This window comes from Equus asinus, chromosome 9, assembly GCF_041296235.1.
Source record: "Equus asinus isolate D_3611 breed Donkey chromosome 9, EquAss-T2T_v2, whole genome shotgun sequence".
Lineage (NCBI taxonomy): Eukaryota > Metazoa > Chordata > Mammalia > Perissodactyla > Equidae > Equus > Equus asinus.
The window spans coordinates 92,490,536-92,516,845 of record NC_091798.1 but is presented as its reverse complement, the minus strand read 5'-3'; the positions used below and the strand labels follow the sequence as shown (position 1 = coordinate 92,516,845).

Genomic DNA, 26,310 nt, shown 5'->3' with positions numbered 1-26,310 from the left:
GGGATCCAGGTTGGCTTAACCAGGTTGTGTACCTTTTCTCTGTCTGGGTTCCAGGGTCTTTTCTGCCTAGTAAATGTCCTAGGCACTTTCTGGGTGTAGCTGGATAAAGGAACACTATGACAGTAGCAGTGTCTGTGGGACAAGAGGCAGCCAAAGAACCCAGCCTAGGTGTAAGGAACAGCAGCTAATCATAATTCTGTATTCAATGCAGACAACTGAGGGTTAACCACACAACACATCTGGCTTGACTGACTCTGTTCAATTATGCTATTTTATTTTCTTATGACAAAACTATTTTCAACCTGCATGTCCTTAAAATGGAAAGAGTGTTGCCAATAGCCAATGGCTGGCTGGCCCAAAGAATGGCATTTTCTAGGCTGAAGAATGAAAGGATTTCAATGTCACTCACCACAGGAAGGCTTTCTCTTGCTTTCTTTTGGTGTGAAAGAGAAGGTAGATCAATAGTTTTGCAGCCATCACAAAAACACCGTTTATGTCTTTTAGACCGGACAGCAGGAATTTTTACTTTAAAAAATAAAATTAGAAAATATAAGAATGTACAAAAATTTAGGTTTATTTTATCAATTGTAATGGTGACAGGATGGGAAGAATAAATTAAGTCTATAATTATTATAATATCTTTTTTTTTTTCTTTTTCTCCCCAAAGCCCCCAGGCACATAGTTGTATATTCTCAGTCGTGGGTCCCTCTAGTTGTGGTATGTGGCATGCCGCCTCAGCATGGCCCAATGAGCAGCGCCATCTCCGCGCCCATGATTCGAACTGATGAAACCCTGGGCCATCTGCAGTGGAGCACGTGAACTTAACCACTCAGCCACTCAGCCACGGGGCCGGCCCCTATAATTATTATAATATCTTGATGTTGGTCAGCACTTTACTATTATTATTATCAATTGACACATCACAGCTAACATTTACTGAATACTTACCACATTCTGGAGATCGAACTCTTTCCCTAAATCATCCTATTTAACGTTCACAGGAACCCCGTGAGGTAGGAAGTTTATTAAATCCATTTTACAGAAGAGGAAAGTGAAGCTTAGAGGTATTCAGGAAGTTGCCTCATGTCACACAGCTAGTACTGAAACCAGATCTGATTCCAAAGTCCATGCTCTTAACCACTACGACTATGACTCATTGTCTCTCTCAAGTTCTCTCTGACCCTCCTCCCATTCTAGACTTCCTGTCTCCATGAAAGTACTGCACCTCATACCCCTCATCTCTTTGGGGTACCTGACCAAGGAAACATAAACAATTTCCAAGAAACAGCAGACAAGTGGAAACAGACATAGCACTTTATAAGAGAGTGCCCAGTAACTCCAAAAGCAAAGCTTCTCGGTAAGCAGAGCTGATATCAATTATGGAACCTGAACCTTCAGGCATGGATGTGGAGAGGGAGAGAGACATGGCTGGGGTCTAAGAAAGGCCCTGACGCTATGGACTTACCACATGGTAGCAGGCAACAAACGGAGGAAGCTTGCATCAGTCTGGACCTTGACCTAACTGTGGTCTAGCTTGCTAGTAAAATATGACACAATGATTAGGCTCTGACAACCACAACAGCAATGTTATTCTGCCCTTGAAAATCAACAGCTGGTGAGGATAGTGGGAGGCTGGGGGAGAAGTGTGCGACATGGGCTCTCCCTCCAATATTCTTCCTCATAGAGAGAGAGGGCAGATACATTCCTGAGTTTCTTCTAAGAGTCAAGGCTCAAGCAAGAGGGAAAAGGACGAACAATCCCCTCTCCCCAACTTACATTGTGATTAATTGCCTGTTTTCTGGCTGGTCTCCCCACTAGACTGGAAGCTCCTCGTGGGCAAGTGCCTGGTTTGCATAGCAGGTGCTCAACAAAAGTATGTTTTCTAAATTAGTGTTCCCTAAATGCCTATTTCTTATAGATAATTCATTATATTATTTAAGCACAAACTATTGCTAAAAAATGGTTCACAAAATTTTGCCTGGCTATACATTGCCTTGAAATATTCTTTTCACTATGATCTATCACATACACACATACATGTATAGTATATCTGCTTAACAAACTCACATTCTAGCACTACAGGATTAGAGTCTTGAAAAGTTGGCATCAGTCCAACTTTTGTATGAATCATTACAATTACACATTTTTTTTCTTCTTCTTCTCCCCAAAGCCTCCCAGTATAGTTGTATATTCCAGTTGTAGGTCCCTCTGGTTGTGCTGTGTGGGACGCCACCTCAGCATGGCTTGATGAGTGGTGTCACGTACGTGCCCAGGATCTGAACTGGCAAAACCCTGGGCCTCCAGAGCGGAGCACGTGAACTTAACCACTAGGCCACAGGGTCAGCCCCTACAAATTTTGAAGTAATAGAATCTTAGTTGCAAAGACTTTAGTATAATGTCATCCCTTTTCACCCCCACTACAAGTAAACCAATCTACGTAGTTTCAGTTACATCTATCTCAGACCCAATGGTAGGGAGATTCATGTTTGTTTAATGAATGATATGGATTTCATTTCAACATGTAACTCCAATCCAATAGGATCACATGATCTATAAATTAAACCAAGTTTAAAAATGCTAATTACTAACAATAAATAACGCTTTTCAAGAGTTTAATAAACATATAAAACATCTATCCCCAGTTATGAAACAACTTAACACTACAGATATGAAGATTTCATTTTTCTAGGCAGAGGTATATCCTGTATAAAAGAGCAAGCAGGACTGACATACCAGCGACTACAGCATTACTCTCATCTCTATTATCAGTCTCAACAGCACCGTAAGATTTCAGCAGCTCTTTCATCTTTTCGTCATCTGCTTCATCCAAAGCAGTCTTGCGTTTTTGATCCTTTTGATTAGGATTTGCTCCATGCTGTAGTAGAATCTCAGTTGCCTAGAATGGATTTTTCCAAAGTTATTTCTACAGACACTTAAAATCAATAATTTTTGCTTTCATTACAAGACAACATTACCAAGCATTAAAAGTTACCAAAAAGATTTCAAATTCTGGCCAAGAAAATTTTCATTAAATTTGATATAACTGTAAACTGACCCACTGATTTGGCCTGATCTGATCCCCTCACAGGAGAAGCAAACACGATGATGTGAAAGTATCAGCTATGCTGCTGTCATTGCAGTAAGAGGCAGACACAGGCATACCCATGTGCAGAAGGATTTACTCTCTCTTTAACAGAGCCCTGTGTCCCCCTAAAGCTGGAGGATGGGGTAGACAAGGGAGCAAGAATCACCTAGGACTATATTATGTTATAAACTGTGTTATAAATGGCCATTAGAGTTGACTAAAGCTCTATTTGGACTATATTCCAGGAGCACTACTTCTTGAAGAGGTTTCATGAGCTAGCCTGGAAACCTAATGTCTATTCTAATAATGACTATGAAAACATGTTATGTGCCCTAAATAACTGACTTATATTCACAGAATGTTAATGAGAAAAGGAAACAGAAATAATCTACTCCAACTCTATCATCTTACAGAAGAGGAAACAGGTCAGACAGGCTGTGACATTTCTGGGGGGAAAAGCTTCTAATATAAATAAAGTTTCTCTGAATAACTCAAGGTTATGTATTAGAAGTTTGTAATTGATCAAAGTCAAAGATAGTTACTAACTGGTTTATGGTATAAGTCAATTATAGCTGCTTAACGACGTGGATATATTCTGAGAAACGTGTTGCTAGGAGATTTCCTTGTTGTGCAATCATCATACAGTGTGCTTACACAAACCTAGACGGTATGGCCTACTACACACCTAGGCTGTATGGTATAGCCTAACGCTCCCAAGCTGCAAACCTGGACAGCATGTTACTGCACTGAACGCTATGGGCAATTGTGACAAATGCTAACTAAACATATCTAAACCTAGAAAAGGTACAGTAAAAACACAGCATAAACGACTAAAACTGGTACCCCTGTATAGGGCACGTCCCACAAATGGAGCCTGCAGGACTGCACGTTGCTCTGGGTGAGTCGGTGAGTGAGTGGTGAGTGAATGTGGAGGTCTAGGCAGTATGCACACTACTGTAGACTTTGTAAACACTGTACACTTAGGCTACATTAAATTTATTAAAAAGCATTTTTCTTTCTTCAATAATAAATTAACCATACCTTACTGTAACTTTTTTACTTTATAAATTTTTAAATTTTTTTAACTTTTTGACTCTTTCATAATAACATTTAGCTTAAAACACAAACACATTGTTTTAGCTGGAGAAAAATATTTTCTTTCTTTACATTCATATTCTATAAGCTGTTTTCTCTTTTTAAATTAAAAAAATTTTTTTTTACTTTTTAAACTTTTTTGTTAAAAACTAATACACACGCAATTTATCCTAGGCCTACACAGAGTCCAGATCCTGCATATCACTGTCTTCCACCTCCACATCCTGTCCCACTGGAAGGTCTTCAGGGCAGTAACACACATGGAGCTGTCATCTCCTATGATAACGGTGCCTTCTTCTGGAACACCTCCTGAAGCTCTTCTTGAGGAGGCGACACTCTTTTCAGAAATCTGTCTATGGTGGTTTGCTTGCTTGGTTTCTTTTTTTCATTACAGATTTGCTTGTAAGCAGATAACGCACCATGAACATTCCTCTCTATTAATGAAAACCTTTCAGCGTTGAGGTCCAAGTTTTCAGCTTTTTTTAAGGACCTTGTTGAGGTCTGAAAAAGCTTCTGCTAAACCCTTCACTGTGAATTTTCTTGGGGGTTCTTCTTTTTCTTCTCCTGCAGTTTCCTTTTCTCATGCCTCTTCTTCAGCAATGCCTTTCTGTTCCAATTCCAACAACTCCTCAGTAGTCTGTTCCTCAGGAACCACCTCTAGGAACCCCTCAGCGTCATCCTCATCCACATCCAGGGTAAGTTGTTTGTCATCTCAACCACAGCCTGGTTGATTTTTGCAACCTCCTCATCCTTGGCAAACCCCCTGAAGTCACGGATGAACCTCTTGAGTGTCTTCTTCCATGTGCCATTCATTCACTCCTTGGTGACATCACCCCAAGCCCAGGCAGGGTTCTTGATGCAGCCGTAGATGTTGTAATCCTTCCAGAATTGCATCAGTATCTTCTCAGTTGAAGCAAAGCCTGGGTAAAGATCCTCCTTTTAAGGCCTATAAAAGGCTGCTATAACTCCTTAATCTACTGGCCGGATCAAAGAGGTGGTGTTTGAAGGGAGAAATGCCACTTTGATACTGGGATGAAGATCACAAATAAAAGAAGGATGTCCAGGAGCATTATCAACAATAAGCAAAATCTTGAAAGGTATGTTATTCTCCAAACAGTACTTCTCCATTTCGCTGGCATAGCAATTCAGGAGGGCTTCTTGGAAGAGGAGCTGGGTCATCCATGACTTCTTCTTGCTCCTGTAGTACACTGGCAGTGTGTGCCTACTGATATGCTTGAAGGACCTGGGGTCCTCCAAAGGGTTTCAGTTGGTAGCCTGCAACATTGCCCCCGAGTGAGACTGTTTATCCTGTCATTAAAAGCCTTGAAACCTGGCATTGACTTGGCCTCCGTATGGATGAAAGTCCTTTCAGGCATCCATTTCCAGAACAGGGAGGTTTCATCCATATTGAATATTTGCTCTGGTAAGTAATTTTCCTCCACAATCAGCTTATCTAGAGTTTCCAAAAATCCTTCAGCTGCCTTCACATCAGCATTCATAGACTCACCGCTCACTTTCACATTATGCTGTAAGTAACGAATCTTGGATTGTTCAGACCACCCAGAGCTGGCAGTAAATTCAACACTGTAGCCAGGGTCAAGCCTCTTCTTTCAACATCGCAAACTAACCTTTTGCTTTTGCTGTGATCATCATGGTGCTGAAAGGGATAGCTTCCATGTCTGGTCTTCAATCCAGGTCATTACAAGTTTCCCCATGTCTGATACAGCCCCTTCTCAAATTTTTGTTAGTCTTGCTGCCTTCGATGAAGCAGATCCTTTAACAGCTTCCATCACTTCTTCTTCCTCAAGATCACAGCTATAGTGGAACGGGACATGCCTGACTGGCAAGCAGTAACCATCACTGATTTTCCACTTTCGTAGTCCTTAATCACTTTTAGTTTTGTTTCTAGTTGAATCACTTGATGTGGCCTCTTACTGGCAACACTAGCAGTGGATTTTGTAAGTTTAGGGGCCATGATGAACAAAACAACACAAGATTAAGTCAAGGACAAGAGAAAATAATGCAATCAAGAGATGTGGTAAACATAAGATGTGTGAGGCTGCTGCCTCTGTAACATGGCATACTGTTTTACAGTAGACTTTTTTAATAAGTAGAAAGAGTACACTCTAAAATAACAATAAAAAGTGTAACACAGTAAAACATAACTTACACCATATTAATAATGACTACTCTGCCTGTGTTAAAATGAGGCCTTCCTCTAGGTCTGGGCCTTTAATATATTAGCACGGATTCATTTAATATATTAGTCTGGAAGACACAGAGCACTCAGTTCAGAGGGAATGGCCCCTGAATAGCTGTTTTTCAGTAACACTCATCAACAGGAAAAAGTCTAAGAGAACAATAACAGAGTAACAGGCAGCAAGGCACTAAAAAGGAAGGGCTAAGGCTGAAGTTGGAGAGAGTTCCAGGGAACACGAGGGGGCCGACCTGAGCAACAAAGAGCTTGGCAAAAATTAGGTGACCAAGAAATCGGCCGCTCACCTGTTTAAAGAAAGAAATCAGCCTTACTAAAGTAAGCACTAATACAATCATGACGTAAAATCAGTCCATCATCACAAAAAATACCTGTTACGCCTCTCTACAGTCAATCCCTTCCCACCACCCTTTGGCCCTTGGCAATCAGTGATCTGCTTCAATCACTATAAATTCTGTCTTTTGTAGACTTTCATATGAATGGAATCATGTGGTATATAGTCTTTTGCGTCTGGCTTCTTTGAATTAGCATGATGCTTTGAGATTCATCCATATTGTTGTGTGTATCAATAGTTTATTCCAGCTACTTGCTGGCTATGATGTCAATAGCGTTCTATCAGTGAATGGCAGTTAGACCCATTCTGCAATGTATGTAGACAAGTGTTAAAGGAGACTTGTCTTTTTGTCTCCTTTATGTCTCTGCATAACAATGATTTTAAGAAAAAAAGTTTGTTCCTTTTAACAAATTATTTATTCATTTACCAACTGATAGACATTTGGGTTCTTTCTAGCTACCAACTATAATGAACAAAACTGCTATGAACATTCAAGTATGAATATTTATGTAGACAAAGAAATCCTGATTTCTATCTCTCTGTTGAACCTCTCATTTTGTTCATATATTATTTTCCTGATTGTATTGAGTAGTCTGTGTTCTCTTGTAGACTGCTGAGGTTCCTTAAAACAATTATTTTTTTTCAATTCTTTGTCAGGCAATTCATAGATTTCCATTTCCATTTCTTTGGGGTCAGGGCTTGCTCCACACTTTTTGTTCCCTGTTGGTGGGGGACTTCCTAAGATTATATGCCTTCTCTTGGTCCCATAAAGCCAGGTGTCGAGAGCCTCTTGTTTGCTTTCTTTAGGGTGGGCCCCTGAAATCCTGCAGTCAGACCAGCTTCCTGTGTTGCCTACCAGCAGTCTGGAAAGGCTCACTCTCTCTGTTCACGGGGTGCACACTGAGTGTTACCGAGCACCTCAGTCATCTGGGTGAGGCAAGAAAGAAGTGGGCCTCCTGGGCAATGTCCCACATGGCTGGGGAAGCTGGGCACTCACAGCCCACACAGCTGGGGAACAGTACTCCACAATGATATAAAACTATCCCTAACTGATGAAAGTAGCTCACTGTGCTTAAACTGTCTACGCAAGCAATGTGGTTTATGGTTCTGGGAGTCTGGAATCCTGGTGTGTGCTAGGCAAAGGGTGCCTACCTGACCAGCCCCCAGCATAAATCGTGGGCACTGAATTTCTAATGCATTTCCTTGGGCAGAAACATCGCATGTATGTTGCTCTATTTTCATTGTGGGGGGACGAGGAAGCTCTGTGTGATCTCTTATGAGAAAGACAGCATAATAAAGCCTTCATACTGAAACCTCCAGACTCCACCTGTGTGCTTTTCTCTGATGATCCAGCTGTGGATCCTCACTACATTGCTATGATAAATCTTGGCCATGATTACAATTATATGCTGAGCTTTGCGAGTCCTTCTAACGAATTTCCAAATGTAAGGGTGGTGCTGAGGACCCCCTTACTTTCTTAGTTTTATATTACATTTTTCAGGATAATATCCAAAAACCTGATTTTCCCACAATGAAATTTTGGCCCTTATTTAAGTGGTTTCAATTCAGTGGCCTTTTCTCTGAACTAGCAAGTTCATCATTTTAATGATTCTTCCTGCTTGGTTTCTTCCATTTCATGATCATATAACCTTGTGACTTCATCTTTTTTTTTGGTGAGGAAGATTGGCCCTGAGCTACCATCTGTTGCCCATCTTCCTCTTTTTTTTTTTTATCTCCCAAAAGCCCCCTAGTACATAATCGTATATCCTAGTTGTAGGTTATTCTAGTTCCTCTATGTGGGACGTCACCTCAGCACGGCCTGATGAGCAGTGCTAGGTTTGCGCCCAGGATCCAAACTGGCAAATCCAGGGTCGCCAAAGCAGAGTACACAAACTTAATCACTCGGTCACGGGGCCGGCCTCCTATTCCTTTCTAATTTAGGCATCTTAGAAGCCAAAAAGCTTCTCTGGCCAAAAGAAGCCACTCTGGCCATTAGCCTACCCCGCCTTGTATTATTCTTAATGATTAGTTTATACCTCTCATCTCTGCAATCCATAAATTCAATAATACCATTACTTTACATGACTACATTTAGGCTGAAAACGGTAGGGATATACTTTTTAAATAGAAATCATGAGGCTCTTAAAAATATAGAGAGGCAGATAAACAGGTGTTAGTAAGAGATCCAAGGAATTTTTTATATGAACCTTAGTTTTATACTGTTGCTGTTGGTGGTGGTTTCATGATTTTTCAAAATCAATAATTATTCCTGAAGTTTATATTGCCTACTGATAACAAAAAGTTTTCTCCTAAGTTTGTCAGACAAAAAGATGAGTTTAAAATCTGAAGAATTTTAAGGTTTAGATTTGATATTCAGGGTTACTGAAATAATGACCCTAGTAATTTCCTCTCGTGATATTTTTACCACAGCTGCCTGAGTAAGAAAAACAAAGGCGAAAAAGACACAACAAACCTCCAGGAAACAAGCAACTTGTGTATTTACCCATTTCTTTGAAACCTCAAACCCACTGAGAAATTTTGAGTTACAGAGTCTAGCTGTCACAAGTATCATCACTATAATTAGACTCTTTTATGCACAACAACAAATCACTTAAAACAATTAAAAATGGAATGTTTTAGATTTATAGCCTGTGTCTACTCTGAGCTCTTTCGTTTTATTCTGACTTACATGAATTTTATGATGAAGACAATGAAAAAATGATTCATCAGGAAATATACTGATTTTCCAATCTATACACAGTATTTTATCTTCATTTGTCACTTTAAGCAGGTTTTAAAAATCATTCGTTTTAAGGAATCACTTTAGTTTTCAGCTTAAAATATCTTCATTTCCTTCACGTACTTTTCTAATTAAAAGTAAAAGGAACCTAATCTGGTATGCACTATACCTTTAAATGACTGTTTGCAACAGCATCATGTAAGGGCAGAATTCCATCTAGATTTTCACAATTAACATTAGCACCAGCTTTTAACAACTCTACAATTATATCACCACATCCCTCACCAGATGCCTCGTGAAGTGGTGTCCAACCTAAGAAAAAAAAAGAAATTTCTGCTTACAAATCAACATTCATGTAATATCTTCATTATTAAGTTTATTTGCACTAATGGAATTAATATCTATACTGATTCAAATGTATCTACTAAGTATCAGATAAGAAACAATATTGAAAACTTGGCATTAAATCCGTAAGTTTCATTTTTTAAAACAAATTGATCTCATCAAAAATATTTATTGATACAAGTGCCAAAACAGAAGACTCACAGAACATAAAATATAGTGGGACCGGAGTAAACAGTAATCATGTCAATTTGTTTCAACTCAGATATTAAAATAGGCTAAGATCACGTCTGACTTTCCTATTTCTATCTTTGCACATTTCTCTTTAAAATGACATTTGATTCAATCAATCTTTGAGTTTTCCCCCCTGAAATTCCTCACATAAGATTCTTCTGTGCTTGAGCAAAACGTTAGATCAATTTAAAAATGGAAGTTTAAAATAAAAATAAGGGAAGGGCGAAAAGAAGGAAGAGTATAAAGAGAGGAGCAAAGAGAAGAAGGGACCAGGAAGTGGGAAAAATTTCACCTTCTCTCGCATGTTAGGTAGTGGAACTAAGGCCTCACTAAATAAGCTCCCCTTGGCTCCCTGTTCTGAGGACTCCCTTGGACGCTCCCAAATTCTGTTAAAAACTATTTCGAAGGAGAAGGTTATTTTAGCAACTGGTGGGAACCAAGATAAATCTTACTATTCAACTAAATAATAATATACTGTATTGGGCTGGCCCCGAGGCTGAGTGGTTACGTTCACATGCTCTGCTGTGGTGGCCCGGGGTTTCAGCAGTTTGGATCCTGGGTGTGGACATGGCACCGCTCGTGAAGACATGCTGAGGCAGCGTCCCACATGCCACAACTAGAGGGACCCACAACTAAAAACATGCAACTATGGGGGCTTTGGGGGGAAAAAGGAAAGATAAAATCTTTAAAAAAAAATTAACAGTAACAATAATATATTGTAAAAAAGATTGTTCAAAGTTAGCAGTTATAAATCAGCCAGGATCAAAACTGGGGGAGGGAGAGATGAAACATCTATTTCAGTGAGTTCAAATTATAAACACAATTAAAATTAAAAGAATCCAAACCTGCATTATCTTGCAGATTCACATCTGCTCCAGATTCTATTAGAGCTTTCACCAGAGACAAATTTCCTCTTCTGGCAGCCAAATGAAGCCGGCTTTCCCCTCTGGCATTCCTCTTATTGATCCCAGCTGTTTTCATTTCTGTAAATTTGCCAAGCAAAACTGAGGCTTCTTTTCTGCCAAATGCTGATTATTATAAAGGAGCTTAGAAAATACATAGCAACTTCCTCAAAATATCCTAAGTGGGTGCACTACACAGAAACATACATCAATTAATATTATCATTGCTGTTAACTGTTTTAAAATATAACTTGTGAAGCAAATACAGGGCACTTAAGCATATTACTTCAAATTCACTTGAGCAGTTGTTTAGTCACTATCACACGCGGGACTGAAATAAACAAACTGGCCGCAGTTCCACACTCATCCTGCTCTCACTACTCCTTTAGCAATGGATAACATTTTTCTTAAAACAAACTGTGATTTTATAAAAATCTTTCCACAGCTATTCTCTACCTCAATGGGTGTATTCCTGATAAGATCCCAAGAACCAAACTACAGCCAATTATTGGGGTGTTTTTTTCATAAAAAATGCAGTACATCATTATGCAAAGGTACTTTTTTATCTTTTTCTTGCAACACAGGTTAGAGAGACCTAATTGGAGATAAAAATAGTGGACTGACCATGTTTGTTTGTTTGTTTTCCCCCCCATTTCTACTCAAAACCATGCTAAACTGATACTAAAATTTTTTTAAATACTATAAAAAGAAAATAGAAGGGGAAATAACATTAAGACAAAGACTTCAGCAAATTTTGGGGAATTGGAAAGTCCCAGATGGAGAAGAGTTAACTGATTTGGCAAAGTGGGGAATGCTCCAACCCAAGTGCCTGGAAAGGAATCATAGAGAAGAGAGCCCCTCTGACCCAGGCACTCAGCACTTGGGGCATCAGGCACCACGACACACCATGTGCATGGAATAGGGCTGGAAACTGGGAGACTGACAAAGTACATGTATAGAAGAGCTGGGGCTCCGAGTTCCCGTCTCCAACCCTGAATTGCCTGGCAGCCATTCCTCTCACCCCAGGTCTCCATCCCCAAGCCAGAAACCTGGAGGTTTATTCTCTGTAGAAACTGTATTAGAGAAGCTTCAGACTGAGATGCAAGGCAACGCTGAGGATCAGGGTGAGGAAACTGAAAAGAATATCCATTAAACCAGCGGTTCTCAAAGTGTAGTCCCAGATTGGCAGTATCAGTGTCGCCCGGGAAACCTGTCAGAAATGTGAATTCTCCAACCCAGCCCAAGCCTACTCTGGAGGGCAGACTTGAAGATGGTTCCAAATGCTCCTCTCCTCCTGGTGTTTAGGCCTTGTACAATCCCCTCCTCTTGAACAACTCGTTTTTTAACCAACAAAGCACCTCAACACCAAGGGTATTTCACTTGCTTGATTAGGTAACAAGAGATGGCAACATTTTCTATCTTGCTGGCAGACTTCTCTATCACCTTCAGCTTGCATGTCTGGATGAAGCGAGTAGCCATGTTGGAAAAGCCCACGCAGCAAGAAACTGAGGATGGCCACACGCCTTAAGGAACTGAATTCTGCCAACAACCACACAGGCGTGAAAGTGGATCCTTCCCTAGCTGAGCCTTCAGATGAGACCCCAGTCCTGGCCAACACTGTGATTGCAGCCTGTGAAAGATCCTGAGCAGAGGACCAGGCTAAGCTGTGCCCAATTCCTGACCTACAGAAACTATGAGATAATAAATACGTTGTTTTACACTACTAAGTTGGTGATAATTTGTTACGCACTAACAGATAACCAATACACACACTGATCCAGACTTTCTGAGGGCAGAGCCCAGCGATCTGTTTTAACAAGCTTTCCAGGTGACTCTGATGAAGCTAAGCTTGGAGAACATAGGAGCCTTTCCCTGCCCTATTTCCTAAATGCTAGCAACCGGGCACATAACTTCAGGGCAAGAGAAAAAGAACAGATAATTACTCTCTGAAAGATGGATCCTTTGGTTATATGAATCACAGGGAAGACTGTTGCCTCATGTCTATCTTCCACTGACATCCAGACAAAAACAAATTGCCCTTCAGAAATTTGCACTCAGAAACTCTTTACTAGAAGAATAAAGACATATTTTTTATATACATATAAAATAGATATGTATTTCACATTATATATCCATATATAGAGAATATATTTAAAATTTATAAAATATCTAAGATGGCATACCTGCAGATCCCAAGTTTAAATTGAAAAATTCTCCCAATCACTGCTACTGTGCATGGCACAGATCCTCACAGCTTGTTCCTGGTGTGTTTGCAGCAAAGAAGGTAGGCAAGTGATAAACATTTTGGGGCAAAAACTCAAAAACTACTCAATGTTACTGTCATCATAAATTTCTACGTATTTAACTGAAATTTTAAAATGACAAAATCTGGGAGAAACTGGAAAGGAAATAACTAGTACTCACGGTAAACTCACATGAAACTTCCCCATAAAGTCCACTGTAGTTAAAGCTGAGTATTTCTTAGGAGCACTGTATTTTACTAATAATTTTTAATATTTAATATATTATTATTTATTAATAAAATAAAATGCTATTAGGAAATACTCAGCTTTCTGTTCCTTTGTATGTGAACTGTTTTTTCCTCTCTGGAACTCTGAGAATCTTCTCTTTAGCCCTGTTCAGAAATTTCACAGTTAGATGCTGTGCTCATTGTACTGGACACTTGGTGGACCCTTTCAGTGTGGAAACTCTTGACCTTCATTTCTCGTATTAATTCTTTGATGATGTTCTTCTCCTATTTTCACGATTCTCTCTGGATCTACAATGATCTTCCAATTTTATTATCTTTTCTCTCATTATTTACCAGTTTTTTATTTTTCTGTTCTTTATAGGAGACTTAGCTTTACCTTCTAATCCTGCTATAGGTATCTATATATTTTAAAAATTAATGCTATTATATATTTTAACATTAAGTTCTGGATTGTTCTCTGATTGCCCCTTCTTTTCTATAAATTTTTTTTTTAAGTTTTAGATATTTCGTGATTCTTGCCTTGTTTGTGTTTCTTCTGGGTTCCTTTGGTCTGTTTAGATTGCTTTGACGTCTCTTTTCTATTGGGTTTTCCACAAATTTTGTTGATCTTTGGCTGTTTATATTTGAATGAAGAGAAACCAGAACACTGACTGGAAATCTGCACAGCTGACAGAGGGGGCTGTGGCAGTGCTCAGGGCCTGGCTGAATTCCCCACTGGATAAACAAGAGGCAAGCCAGCCTCAGGTTAGGAAATTACCAGATGGCAATATTTGGAATTCGTTCCTCTGGGGAAGTTCAATTTATTTATTAGTTTAATCAAGTAAATATTTATTCAGACACTGTGCTCTAGAAAACACAGAGGAAAAGACACTATCTCTGCCTCAAGGGGCTTACAGTCTAGTGGAATGACACACTTTATTAAGGTCATACAAAAAATTGCCTTAAAGTATGATGAAGTGCTGCTGGGGAGAGTATTAGTTTCCTGTGGCAGCTGTAACAAATCATCACAAACTGCGTGGCTCAGCACAACATAAACGTATTATCTCCCAGTCTGGAGACCAGCAGTGCGAAGCCCAGGTGTCAGCAGGGCTGCACTCCCTCTGCGAGCTCTAAGGGAGCCCTTCCTTGCCTCTTCCAGTTCCCGATGGATAGCAGCATTCCTCTGCTTTCTTAGTTTTTGGCCACACCACTCCTTTGTCTCCATCTTGACATCTTCTCCTCCTCTCCTGTGTGTCTCAAATCTCCCTGTCTTTCTTTTATAAGGACACTTGTCATTAAATATAGGGCCCATCCAGATTATGCAGGATGATCTCTTTATCTCAAGATCCTTAACTTAATTACATCTGCTAAGACTCTCCTTCTACAGACAGTAATATTCACTCTTCCATGTAAGACAGTATCACAAGTCCCAGGGATTACGACGCGGCCACCATTCAACCCACCACAGGAGGTGTGTGTGAGAAAGGCTGCAGTGTACACAAGGAGGACAACGGAGAAGGCCCAGACCACTGTCCTTCCCCCCTCTTACTAGGCAGTAGATACATCAACGTTTCAGTGTTTAACATTTAACTTGAAGTGTCTAGCCTATTGTTCACCACAGAACTAGCTCCAAGAACTATCAAGGAATGGCTGACTTGTCCATATTGCCAAACATACACAGTTCATTCATCTCACACAAGGAAAGTAGCAGCTATGCATCTCTAACCACCCTCATGTTAAAAAGGTTCAGCGGGGTCTAAGGGATCTGACTCAGCTCACCCTGCTGCCTCCTCTCAACATCTCTGCTGTCTCTGGTGTTTATCCCACCTCCTCTAATATAACAAATTAGAAGTTACAGGCAGAAAAATAACAAGAGTATAACTGAAAACTAATAAATTCTCAAGTGGTGCTTTACAGTAAAACCATCCGACAAATATAGCTGAAATAATCTTAGTGAATGGCGAAAAAAATAAACAGCAAATCTGAAAGTTTCACAATTCACTGTAGTAGAGTGGATTGCTGGGCCTGATGACACGAACTTTTACTACACAAGTACAGAAATACGAACCTTGGCTGCAGGTAGCTTTCGAGAAACTTTGTCTTTTTCTGAAATTCCGAACTTTTTTGTGTTCTTGGATATTCATACGCATGTAAATTTCTGAATCTGCCTTCTCTTTTTTCTCCTCACAACTTCTTACAGTGCTTCTGTCTCCGTTGATATTATTAGTTAACTCCTCATCTGAAAAACAAACATTTTGAAGTTATCAGTGTTGTAGTTCTCTTTGCTGGTTACACAGCTAGAAGAGAGCCCAGGCATGTAACTATTCCAAGTTTCTGTTACAAGCTGGACCTGTTTTGTTCTGTAAGGAAACAGAAGGCTTTAAAAATATTTTTACATAATAAAGTTTCCTCGATGCAATTCTGATGGGAATATAGCGAACTGTTGACATCAGTGGAGATAACAATTTCTTGCTGTGAAAATGTTGTTAGGTTTCCTGATACTAAATAAGTGCTATATTAAAAAGAAACAAAAATTGATACAAACACTGTTTCCTAACTTCTGTAAACATCAATTGAGCAACCATCTTTGATAACAATGGTTTGACTTTCAAAGTCAACACTATTACTTAACTAATTAGCAGTATCCCCAGATCATAGCCTGCACCTCCTCATCTTGTCAGTTTGGGCGTAGGTTGAGCGGAATTCAGTCAGAAATTTCTATAAAATAAGTAAATCTATAGGAAACGTGTACAAATTGAGCAGTACGACCAATACCTGGTTTGTGAGAAATTTCCTTCTCTCCTCTTTGACTAAGTTGTGAGATGCCGGACAATTCTTTGTTCATATTGTCACTGGAATGAACATCTATATTATGCACGGTTTCGCTCTCTAGAAGGTCTTGTCTCTTCTTTTCAACTGTAGATGTTTCTATTACTTGAGAATGAACAACTGTGGACAAAGGCTCATTTGAGGAACTTGTTTTTTGGGCTTTGTCAGTGTAACTCCTTTCAGTGTCTTCTTTCTGATTCACCTTTCCCACAGGACATGTATCTATTTCCTTTGTTAAAGGACTTGGTGCGCTGGGGCTACGATCCTGAGGCCTTCTGAAAAGCTCTACATGGCTAGTCAACTTCGAACCTTCATGTGTTGAAAGTGTTCTTGTACAAGCCAGGGAAGAATGCTCAGGATTGCCACATGAGCGATCAAAAGAAGTTCCATATATGCACTGCTCATAATTTGAAACATGTTCAGAAACTATTATATTATCTGAATCAGAAAAATTAACAGCTTCCTGTTGTGGAAGTACAGTTAGGCTGCCTGCTTTTAACTCACATTCTTGTGAAAAATGCTCTTCAGAGGGCAAAAATTGTTGAAAATCCTCTTCTTTATTTTTTATATTCTCTTTATAATTATAGTGGTTTTTCCAATCTGTAGAACATATCACCTTTTCAGATGTCACAGTCTTCTCAGAGGTACAGCACTCATCATCATCATCATTATTAAAACTTCTCTTTATAAAAGATAGGAAAGAATTTTCCCACTTATTAAGGGTCTCATCTTTTTGACCTGAGTTACTGTTTTCATGAGATTTATAAGGGCTAACGCACTGTTGTTCTTGGTGAGTATATGGCTGATCTGCAGTAACAAGTGGTAACTTGATTTCTTTATGTAAAGAAAAATCTGAGGAAGAAACAGCTTCAGCTTGGTCAATGGATTCTAATTCAAAGAATTTGATTTCTTGATTACCTGATAAATCCAGGCTCTGGGAACGTGTCTCTTTGGAAACTGAACAAGCCTCGATATTGCTACCTAATCCATTTTTCAGGCTTGACAGAGCTGGGCTGGAAAGTTTACATGACTCTTCTGGAAGGTCATCAAGGGTTTGGAGAATATGCTGCTGCTGAGCAACCAATTTGTTTATTCTTCTGGAAGAAGAGACAGCTACTGTCTTTCTTGGATTGCTTTCTTGGATTGCATCATCCACTTGAGTCCTTTTGTGTCGTGTGTTTCTTCCTCCTTTATCTTTAGACACATTTGTGCTGGGATCTGTGACATTATGGAGATTGTCCTTTCTAAGTCCTGTAGAGTACATTTGGTTAACAGTTGATTGCTTATTCTTGGATTTACCAAATTTCGTGCTTTTGGAATCTTTTTGGTAATGTTCATATACATCTTCTTTATTTACAAACAAAACTTCTCTGCTTCTTTCATCAACTTTTACATGTTCTGGCTTCTGTCTGTTGGAATTTTCATCACAACCAAACCCAACACAATTTTTGGAATTGAGTTTCGGTTTCTACAGAAACAAAACATACAGTTAGCTTTGATTTTCAGCTGCAGTTCTACATTCGATTCATTCTAATCAAACATCATTCCACTCACTTTTACAATTTGATGTAACCACAGGGCCCGCTAGGGTATGTACAACCTGATATTTCAGAAAAGTAGATTAATAGAGGAAAGGCAAATGTAATGGACTCAGGCTCAGTATGTGTACTAACCTTTATTTTCTGCTATACATTTTAATTTCTTTTTGTTAGTATTTTAGCACTAATAATCTTACTAAACATAATAATAGTTTTTAATCTAATTTTTATAGACTTTTAAAATAATCAGACAAAAATGCTTTTTTTTCTTACTCTCCTCTCCTGGTTGTTACATAGACAAAGTAGAATTAAGAGAGTTTCCTCCTCTGGTATCCATGAGAGACTATAGGTAGGGCAGCAGAAGAAGGAATTTAAAAACAAGAAGACAGACATGCTCCCAAGTCGGTCTGTATGGAAAGATTATTGTGAGCCGCTCAGATTAAAATAGGGACACGGCTTCCTCTCACTCACCACAACTCCAGCACCAGATGCACAGTAACTGCCCACCATGTGAACTTTAAAGGGATGCACTGACACCTCTGGCTCTTGCAATGTGCTTAAGCCAGAGGAAATTCGACATGGTTGATAAATCTCACGGCTCCACGAAGAGGAGGAGAAAGGAAATGGCTACCAATACATTAGTGGGCCCAGATCCGCTACATTTACTCAATTGCTTCCCAATCTAACAGCCCAGAACCCTCTGATGCTCATGTAATTATTCCAAAGTGTCTTAAAAGCAAGGATGAAGTCACTGTTCCTAATGAATGCTTCAGCAGTCTTTCTCTCCCCCCGATGAGCTATAAAATGACCAGCAGGTGCATTCTATAAAAATGCTATTGCTACACAGATATACCTTGTGCTGGTGTACATCCTCTACATCTAATGTGTCAGTGCTATCCTTGTGAGCTGTAAACAAAAAGAGAAAATCAGCCTCCAGCAGTCAGACACATGTCCTTTGCCGTGAGAAAACCAAGTGGAATAAGTGAAATTATGCAAACATTTTCTATTAAAATTGGCATACGTAACATTCCTATAATTTATAATTTCCATATTTATTAGAAACTAAATACTATCTTGAGAGGACTGAAAACATTTCTGTAGGACAAGCAAAACAGAGGCAACAAAATACTACTAGAGATGGACACGTAACTCAGTATTTTTTACATTCTGCACAGATACACTTAGATATGCGTTTGCAAGCTATTATTACAAGGCAAAAAATTCTTTCACAATTCATTGTATTACAATCATTTCCTAATATGTCTGCTTAATAAGGTTCTAGCCTGAATGCTGCATTGTCTTAAAAGTGAAACTTACATGCATGGAAAAGGCCCATCTTGAGGATACATAGGGAAAAAAGATGGTTTGAAAAAAATATACCTAGGTTGATAATAAAAGTCCTTTAGTGTCTCTTTTAGTGCCTTCTTTAAATACTAAAGGTGGAATTACAGTTACCTATATATGCATTTGGCCACAACAGATAAAAACCTAGAAATAGGGGCTTGCACATAGCAGGTATTCAATGAATATTTGATAGAGGAAGGAATAAATGAATGAATAACTTAGATGTGATATGTAAAGAATACAAATTCCCATAAATATGAGATGCAAATGTAATAATTTTTTTTTTTAAGATTTTTTAAAAAAATTTTTTCCTTTTTCTCCCCAAAGCCCCCTGGTACATAGTTGTATATTCTTTGTAATGGGTCCTTCTAGTTGTGGCATGTGGGACGCTGCCTCAGCGTGGTTTGATGAGCAGTGCCATGTCCACGCCCAGGATTCGAACCAATGAAACATTGGGCCGCCTGCAGCGGAGTGTGCAAACTTAACAACTCGGCCACAGGGCCAGCCCCAAAATGTAATAATATTTTGACAAGGCTGTAATTTGAAAAAAGAGCAACTTTTAAATTATTTCTTAGGAATAATTTTTGTGACAGCAAACATTTTACAATACACACAACAAGGCTTGGCATTCACCCAGTCACCTCCCTCACACAAGGCAGGCACACAGAATGGTCTTCAATCCAGCAAGGGGGCTGGGAGCACAGTCTCTGGAACCTCAATCCTGAGTTTCAATCTTGACTCATCTGCTTACCAGCTGGGCAACCCTGGGAAAGTTTCTTACTGTCTTTGCCTCAGCTCCATGAAATGAAGGTAGTGCTGTGAACTGTTATGAAGATTAAATGAGATAACCCTTCTAAAGAGTTTAGAGGAATTCCTGGCACACAGAAAGTGCTCCGTTATTATTTTTGTTAGTACTATTTTTCAAGAGCAGAAAGGACTCTGTGCCTTCTCCTAACTTTGGTTTTTAAATAAAAAAGAAGAAAAATATTTTCCAAGAGAACCATGGTTCCTAAGAAAATCTAGAAGCAAGAAAAGGGGCTTTTATTTCCTCTCAGTTTTAAGACTCTACATGCTCTAGTGTCACCAACTTAAAAAAAAAAAAGTACACAGATATAAGTTCTAAGGTGGTAAATTTTGGTGATATACCTGTATTCTTTCCACCCTGTCACTCTGAGCTCCTGTCCTGTGCCAGGAACTGTGCTGAGGTATTTCACATAGATTAACTCCAATCCTCACACTAACAAGTCCACAGACATGTAAGTAGAAGAGTAGATATTATAAGCCCAAATTGACAGATGAGAAAACTGAGGATGTTAACATACCCACGGTTATAAAATTAGTAAGAACAAGCTCTTGTCCTACACCAAAGTGGATGTATTTTATTCTAAGATAGAAAAGCAACAAATACATTTTGCATGAGGAAGGTTCTTTATCCATCATTCTCATGATTAAAATCTCTTCAACTGGAATTTACAAGTGAATACCCTGTTTGTATAAGTGTACAGACATTCTTTAAGAAACTAATTTTGCATTTATGTTGATAAGTAGGCCAGTAATTAATTACAGAATTGGAAAGTTCAAACTTAAGAAATACTCAAACGATCTGGTGAAGGATGATAATACAGCCCAGCTTTGGTAAATCCCCTCACAAGAGAAGAAGGGGAGCCAAGTCCTAAGAAGAAAGGCTTGGGATTCCTTACTACGAATGAAATCCCCTCGGGGAGGTAGAGGTCAGAAGTGGGCACTGGTGAATGAGGGATTCTGGATTTGGAGAAAGGCTTAGAATGCTAGAGGAAGCGCTCCCAGAACAGCAAAACAATGCATGCCACCATAAAACAGAGAAGTCAGCAATCAAGCAGATTATTAAAGCAAAAGTTCAAAAATAAAAATATACATACTTTTGTCTCCAACTGGATATTTGCTATTTTTCACATAGCTTGAAATGTAAACACAAGCGTTTTAATCATCCATCTCAACTTGCTTTATAGATCTGGCCTCAACATGGCACAGTCTGTCCCTCTTATTTTCCAGTGCGACTGAGCTACTGGGGAAGAAGTCTTTTGCTCTAAAGAACCATTCATTAACTGCCTCTTGGTGGCCTTTAATTATCAATGAAGTTATCTTTACTATAAAAGTAGGGTGTTTTGATCCAGGTCTTAGTCCTTAGTCAATGGCATTCAAACAATTACCTCTGGAGGAAAATTTTATTAAAATATAGTTTAATAAAAGTGAACAAAGCACACATCTTTTGAATGGAAAAATGGTTTGTTTTGTTCAAAGGATATTTATTCAACAAACATTTACTGAATTTCTACTATGTACAAGGCACTTTAGTATTCATCACTAGACAAAACAAAGTTCTTTTCCTTCATGGAGCTTAGATTCTGCAGGGTGAAGACTGAAAATAAAAATAAGTAGATCACCTAAAGTGTTAGAGAGTGTTAAGTGCCATGGGAAAAGGATAAGTAGAGAAGGGTAAGAGTGACTGGAGTGAGAGTGGTGGCTCCACAAATACGTTCATAAATTTTTTTATACTCCTCCTTTTAAGAGGTGGAGCTTACTTCTGCTTCCCTTGAATATGGGCCAGACTTAGTGACTCACTTCTAACAAAGAGAATATGGCAGAAGTGAGGGTATAACACTTCCAGGATTAGGTTATAAAAAAACTGGCTTTTGTCTTGGGCGCAGTCTCTCTCTCGGGTCACTTGCTCTGAGCCAGCTGCCAGGTTGTCAGCAGGCCTGGAGAAGTTCGTGTGGCAAGTAATTGAAGCCTCCAGCAGACAAGCAAGGAACTGCCACCTGCCAATAACCATGTGGTGAGCTTGAGAGTGGACTTTCTGCCCTAGCTGAACCAGATGACCAGAGCTCTCACTGATGGCCTGACTGCAACTGGTGAGAGACCCTGACCCAGAACCACTCAGCTAAACTGCTCCTAGATTCCTAGCCCTCAGAAACGATGACAGATAACAAATGTTTGTTGTTTTAAGATGCTAAGTTTGCAGGTAATTGTTACATAGTGAGAGAAAACTAATACAGTGAGGATGGGAAGTAGGCAGATTGTCGTATTAAATAGGGTAGTCTAGGCCTCATTGAGAAGGTGACATTTGAACTAAGACTTGAAGGAGATGGGGAAAATACATCTGAGGAGCAGCAAGGAGGCCAGTGTGACTGAAGTCAAGGAATGGAGGTAGAAAGTAGTAGGAGAAGAGGTTAACTGGTAGACTGGCCAGTTGATACAGGGGCCTTTAGGCCACTTTAAGAATACTGGCATTTCTTCTAGGTTAAATGGAGCCATTGCAGAGTTTTGAGCAGAGTGATATTGTGACTGTACTAAAAAATCTAACAAATGAAAGGAGAGTATCAACAATGTGCCATGTAATTAAATTATTCTTAAATAACCTTTTTATTCACAACTGCAGATCAAGTTCTTTTGTAGTTCAATTTAACACTGTAATGGATGACACGGCAAAAGTATAGCCATAAGCAAAGATTTTTAGGGAATGGAGATAAACAATCATAGCCATATTCACTGAAAAGGATACAGCCAAATATAATTTACATCACATCATTTATTCAGTCAAAGGATCATAGGGAAATAACCAGAACTGCATAAAAGTTTCTTAACTGTTTACACTGTATAACCTGGGGAAAAGAACATATGATATTACCTTCCTTTGTTTTTTTTAGAGTCCTTCCATGATGTGCATTTGCAAACAAGTCCGTGTGCTTTATTAAAGGAATGGAGCAAGGACACTATTGAACGGATTTTCTCAAAACTTATGAGAAAAATAAATTTAATATCTATAATTCTAAATTCAATTTCTTTAACTCTCTACTGGCATAAGGAAGAGATATAACAGGGTAGTTTAATCCTACCTGATATAAGATGTTTTTGATGTTTGGGAATGTATCTCTCAAGGAGACGCTGCATATGTGAATCTTTGGCTTCATCCAAAGCACACTTTCCGCTGTCACTTCTAAATAATGGATCAGCTCCATTCAAAAGAAGTAACTCTGCCACCTAGAGGAAGATTGTTCATGTGAGGGAGCCCAGACAAAAGGTCTATTATTGTAAATGTGTGCTAACATACAACTCTAAGCAACATCCAATATTTCTTTCAACAGTACAGAGTTTGGGCGTACTTGAAACATCTTTGCCTAATAAAAAAATTAATATAATTGCTACTGAATCATAATTTGTTGATATACGCATCCTTTCTTTTAACAAAAAAAGAAGTTTGTAGTTCAGCTGCTGCTGAAATGGGGCCAACAGATACACCAGGAATTAGGACTGGGATCTGTAGTAGTAAACGTAATTTTAACAGGTTCCAGTTATGTCTTCCACATACACATACCTGTGTTGCTGCTGCTCCTCTTCAGAACGTCAGAGAGAAACTGGTCATCCTTAATCTGTGACTACTCCTCAGGGAACCTCCTCTGTGCTGCTCCCCCTGACCTCCTTACCCTCTGCTGCCCTAGAGAAAAACGACGTCTTCCTTCCTTCATGTATATATTTCATCACAGTGTCCAACGCATGCTATATTATACTTATTGTTTATACATCTGCCTCTCCTGTACCCTAAGTTTTTTGAGGGTGGTTCTTTTAATTTATTATTTTTGAATAAGAAATTAAGGAACTTTGAATGGGAAATTAATGAATACAGAAGGCTCAGAAAAATTTACAATGAAATGTAAGTTTCGCTCCTCTACCCCTGTCCTCCATTCATCTGATTATTTTTTCCTAAGTCAGCCTGGTTACAGTTTCTTCTGAGTTTTTCCAGAGTTAGTTTAGTCTAACAGGTATATATTTATGCATAACATATAACATATATGTTTTCTCTTACACAAGTTTAAAACATACTTAAGAGATATAGCAAACATATCTAATGTATGAACTTTGATGGATCCTGATTCAAACAAAAACTTGCTATAAAAACACATTTTTAAGATAACCTGATAAATTTGAATATGCGATGGGTATTAAGTGGTATTAAGAAACTGTTAATTTTTATTAGGTGAGACAATATTGTAGGTGTGAAAAAAAATGTCACTATCTGTTAGAAATGTAGGCTCAATGTTATGGGTAAAATGGCATCATGTCTGGGATTCTTAAAAATACTCCTAACAACAACAAAATACAGTCCCTGTTCCAGCCTGTGGAGGTTGTCTGACTCCACAGCGTAACAGAATACATAACCAAACTTCAGACACACATGGAATAGATAACCACCACGTCTGAGGAATATTTTTTAAATATACGTGAATCCCAATAACACTGTCAGCTAACCTCCAATTCAACATCTTATGTACTCATACACCACAGGACACTTCATCAAATAAAAGCTCTGTTAAAATCATGATAGCTTACATCAACTCGTCATGCCATTTCCTTCACCTGCTAACAAAGGAAGCCTAATAACAAAGGAATCAAGGTTAGTCTGACACAACTTGTTCTTAGAGATACCGACAGATTCTCAAAGATCACTACATTCTTGCCTAAATGTCTCCCACCATGTGTTTAATAATTTGTTCTAGATTTTTCTAAGGAACCACATTGAGCTGATCATCTGTAATTCTCAAATTCCACCTTTTCCACATTAAAAAATATATTTTTGACAGTTTTATTAATATAATTCACATGCCACACAATTCACCCATTAAAGAATATAATTCAATGTTTTTTAGTATATTAAGAGGGTTGTGCAACTATAACCACAATCTAATTCTGGAACATTTTCATTCAACCTAAAAGAAACCTTGGGGTCTGCCCTGTGGCACAGCAGTTAAGTGCGCACATTCCACTTTGGTGGCCCAGGGTTCACCGGTTCGGATCCCAGGTGCGGTCATCACACCGCTCAGAAGGCCATGCTGTGGGAGGCATCCCACATATAAAGTAGAGGAAGATGGGCACAGATGTTAGCTCAGGGCCAGTCTTCCTCAGCAAAAAGAGGAGGATTGGTAGCAGATGTTAGGTCAGGGCTAATCTTCCTCAATAAACAAATAAATTAATTAATAAAATAAAACAAAATAAACCCTTTACCCATTATCTGTCACTCCTTATTACCTACCCTCTATCTCCTACTCCTAATCATCTTTGTCTCTACAGATTTTTGAACTATTATAGATATTTTATATAAATGAAATCACACAAGTTTCTTAAGTGCTTTTTCATTTTTTTAAAAAATAGGCTATTATCTTTTAGTCTTCCTATCTTTAAGTATCTTTCCAATATAACAATCAATGCCTGTAAGATAATATACACAAGTTCCTTCACTCTGGAATGTTTAAGTAGCACCTACTCTCCAGGTGGTGGGTCCAGCATCAGGTTCCCAGGGCTTCCCTGTCTGACATCTTTAGTCCTGTGACATCTAAGGCACAGGGGCAATCCAATAGCTAGGGTGTAGGCCATTTTCATGACTATCTTTGTCTCACCTAAGAGACAACCCAAGGTAAGCCTAAATCCTCACCTGATGCTCCCACCGTTCCGACTCTGCCCTCCAAAACAACGTCCCGTCCCACTTTGGCTCCCAGGGCTTTGGTTCTTAAGTAGCCCAGAACTGACATGGAGTCTTACAAATTTCTCTTGGACTGGGTGAAGTAACTTGTTGGCTCCCCTCCCTTCCCCCAGGTAAAAAGAAGGGGAAGGGAACAAAGAAGACAGACTGTCAATGGATTTCAGCTTTTAATTCTCATGACCATTCTCTAGACTTCCACTCCTGTCTCATCATTCTCTTTTCTCCTGCCATCAGTAAGGATGTGCCACAGTGCCTGCAGCACAGGAGTCACAGAAAGACAGGGGTTGGGGAGAGGGAGGTAAGTAGTGAGGAAACAAGATTCTGGAGTTAGAGGCCTGGATCTCTGGTCCCTTTTACTTCACTGAGGTAGCAAGAGAACGTGACATATGTGCAAAGCCAGATAGGAGACAGCCAGTTCTGGCCTATGAGGCAGAAATTAATTGGAGCCAAGTTACCTGGTGGGGCAAAGGAAGGACTGAGAAAGAAAAGAAGAAAAATTAAAGTGCTCAGGGCTCACAGAGCCCAAAGGGAGAAAAGCCTCTTGACCAGGAGAGGACAGCTCTGCTGAGTTGGAGAGCTGATGGGTCATGCAGAGAGGAAAGATGGCATGATGTTTCTCTGCTGGAGGCCAGCTTTGAAGAGAGGGTAAAGGACAGAGGGCGGGCTCA

At 39.2% G+C, this 26,310-nt stretch overlaps 1 protein-coding gene across 1 annotated transcript in view; it reads right to left on the bottom strand.

Annotated features, from left to right (window-relative positions):
* Positions 1-26,310, bottom strand: part of ANKRD31 (ankyrin repeat domain 31) — a 125,905-nt gene that overhangs the window by 39,569 nt on the left and 60,026 nt on the right. The window contains exons 12-19 of the mRNA XM_070517344.1: positions 23,004-23,148; positions 18,638-18,690; positions 16,193-17,714; positions 15,486-15,656; positions 10,891-11,028; positions 9,639-9,781; positions 2,734-2,896; positions 410-525 (exon numbers count right to left, since the gene is read on the bottom strand). Of these exons, the coding sequence (XP_070373445.1) occupies positions 410-525; positions 2,734-2,896; positions 9,639-9,781; positions 10,891-11,028; positions 15,486-15,656; positions 16,193-17,714; positions 18,638-18,690; positions 23,004-23,148 (2,451 nt within the window). The remainder of the gene's footprint in view (positions 1-409; positions 526-2,733; positions 2,897-9,638; positions 9,782-10,890; positions 11,029-15,485; positions 15,657-16,192; positions 17,715-18,637; positions 18,691-23,003; positions 23,149-26,310) is intronic.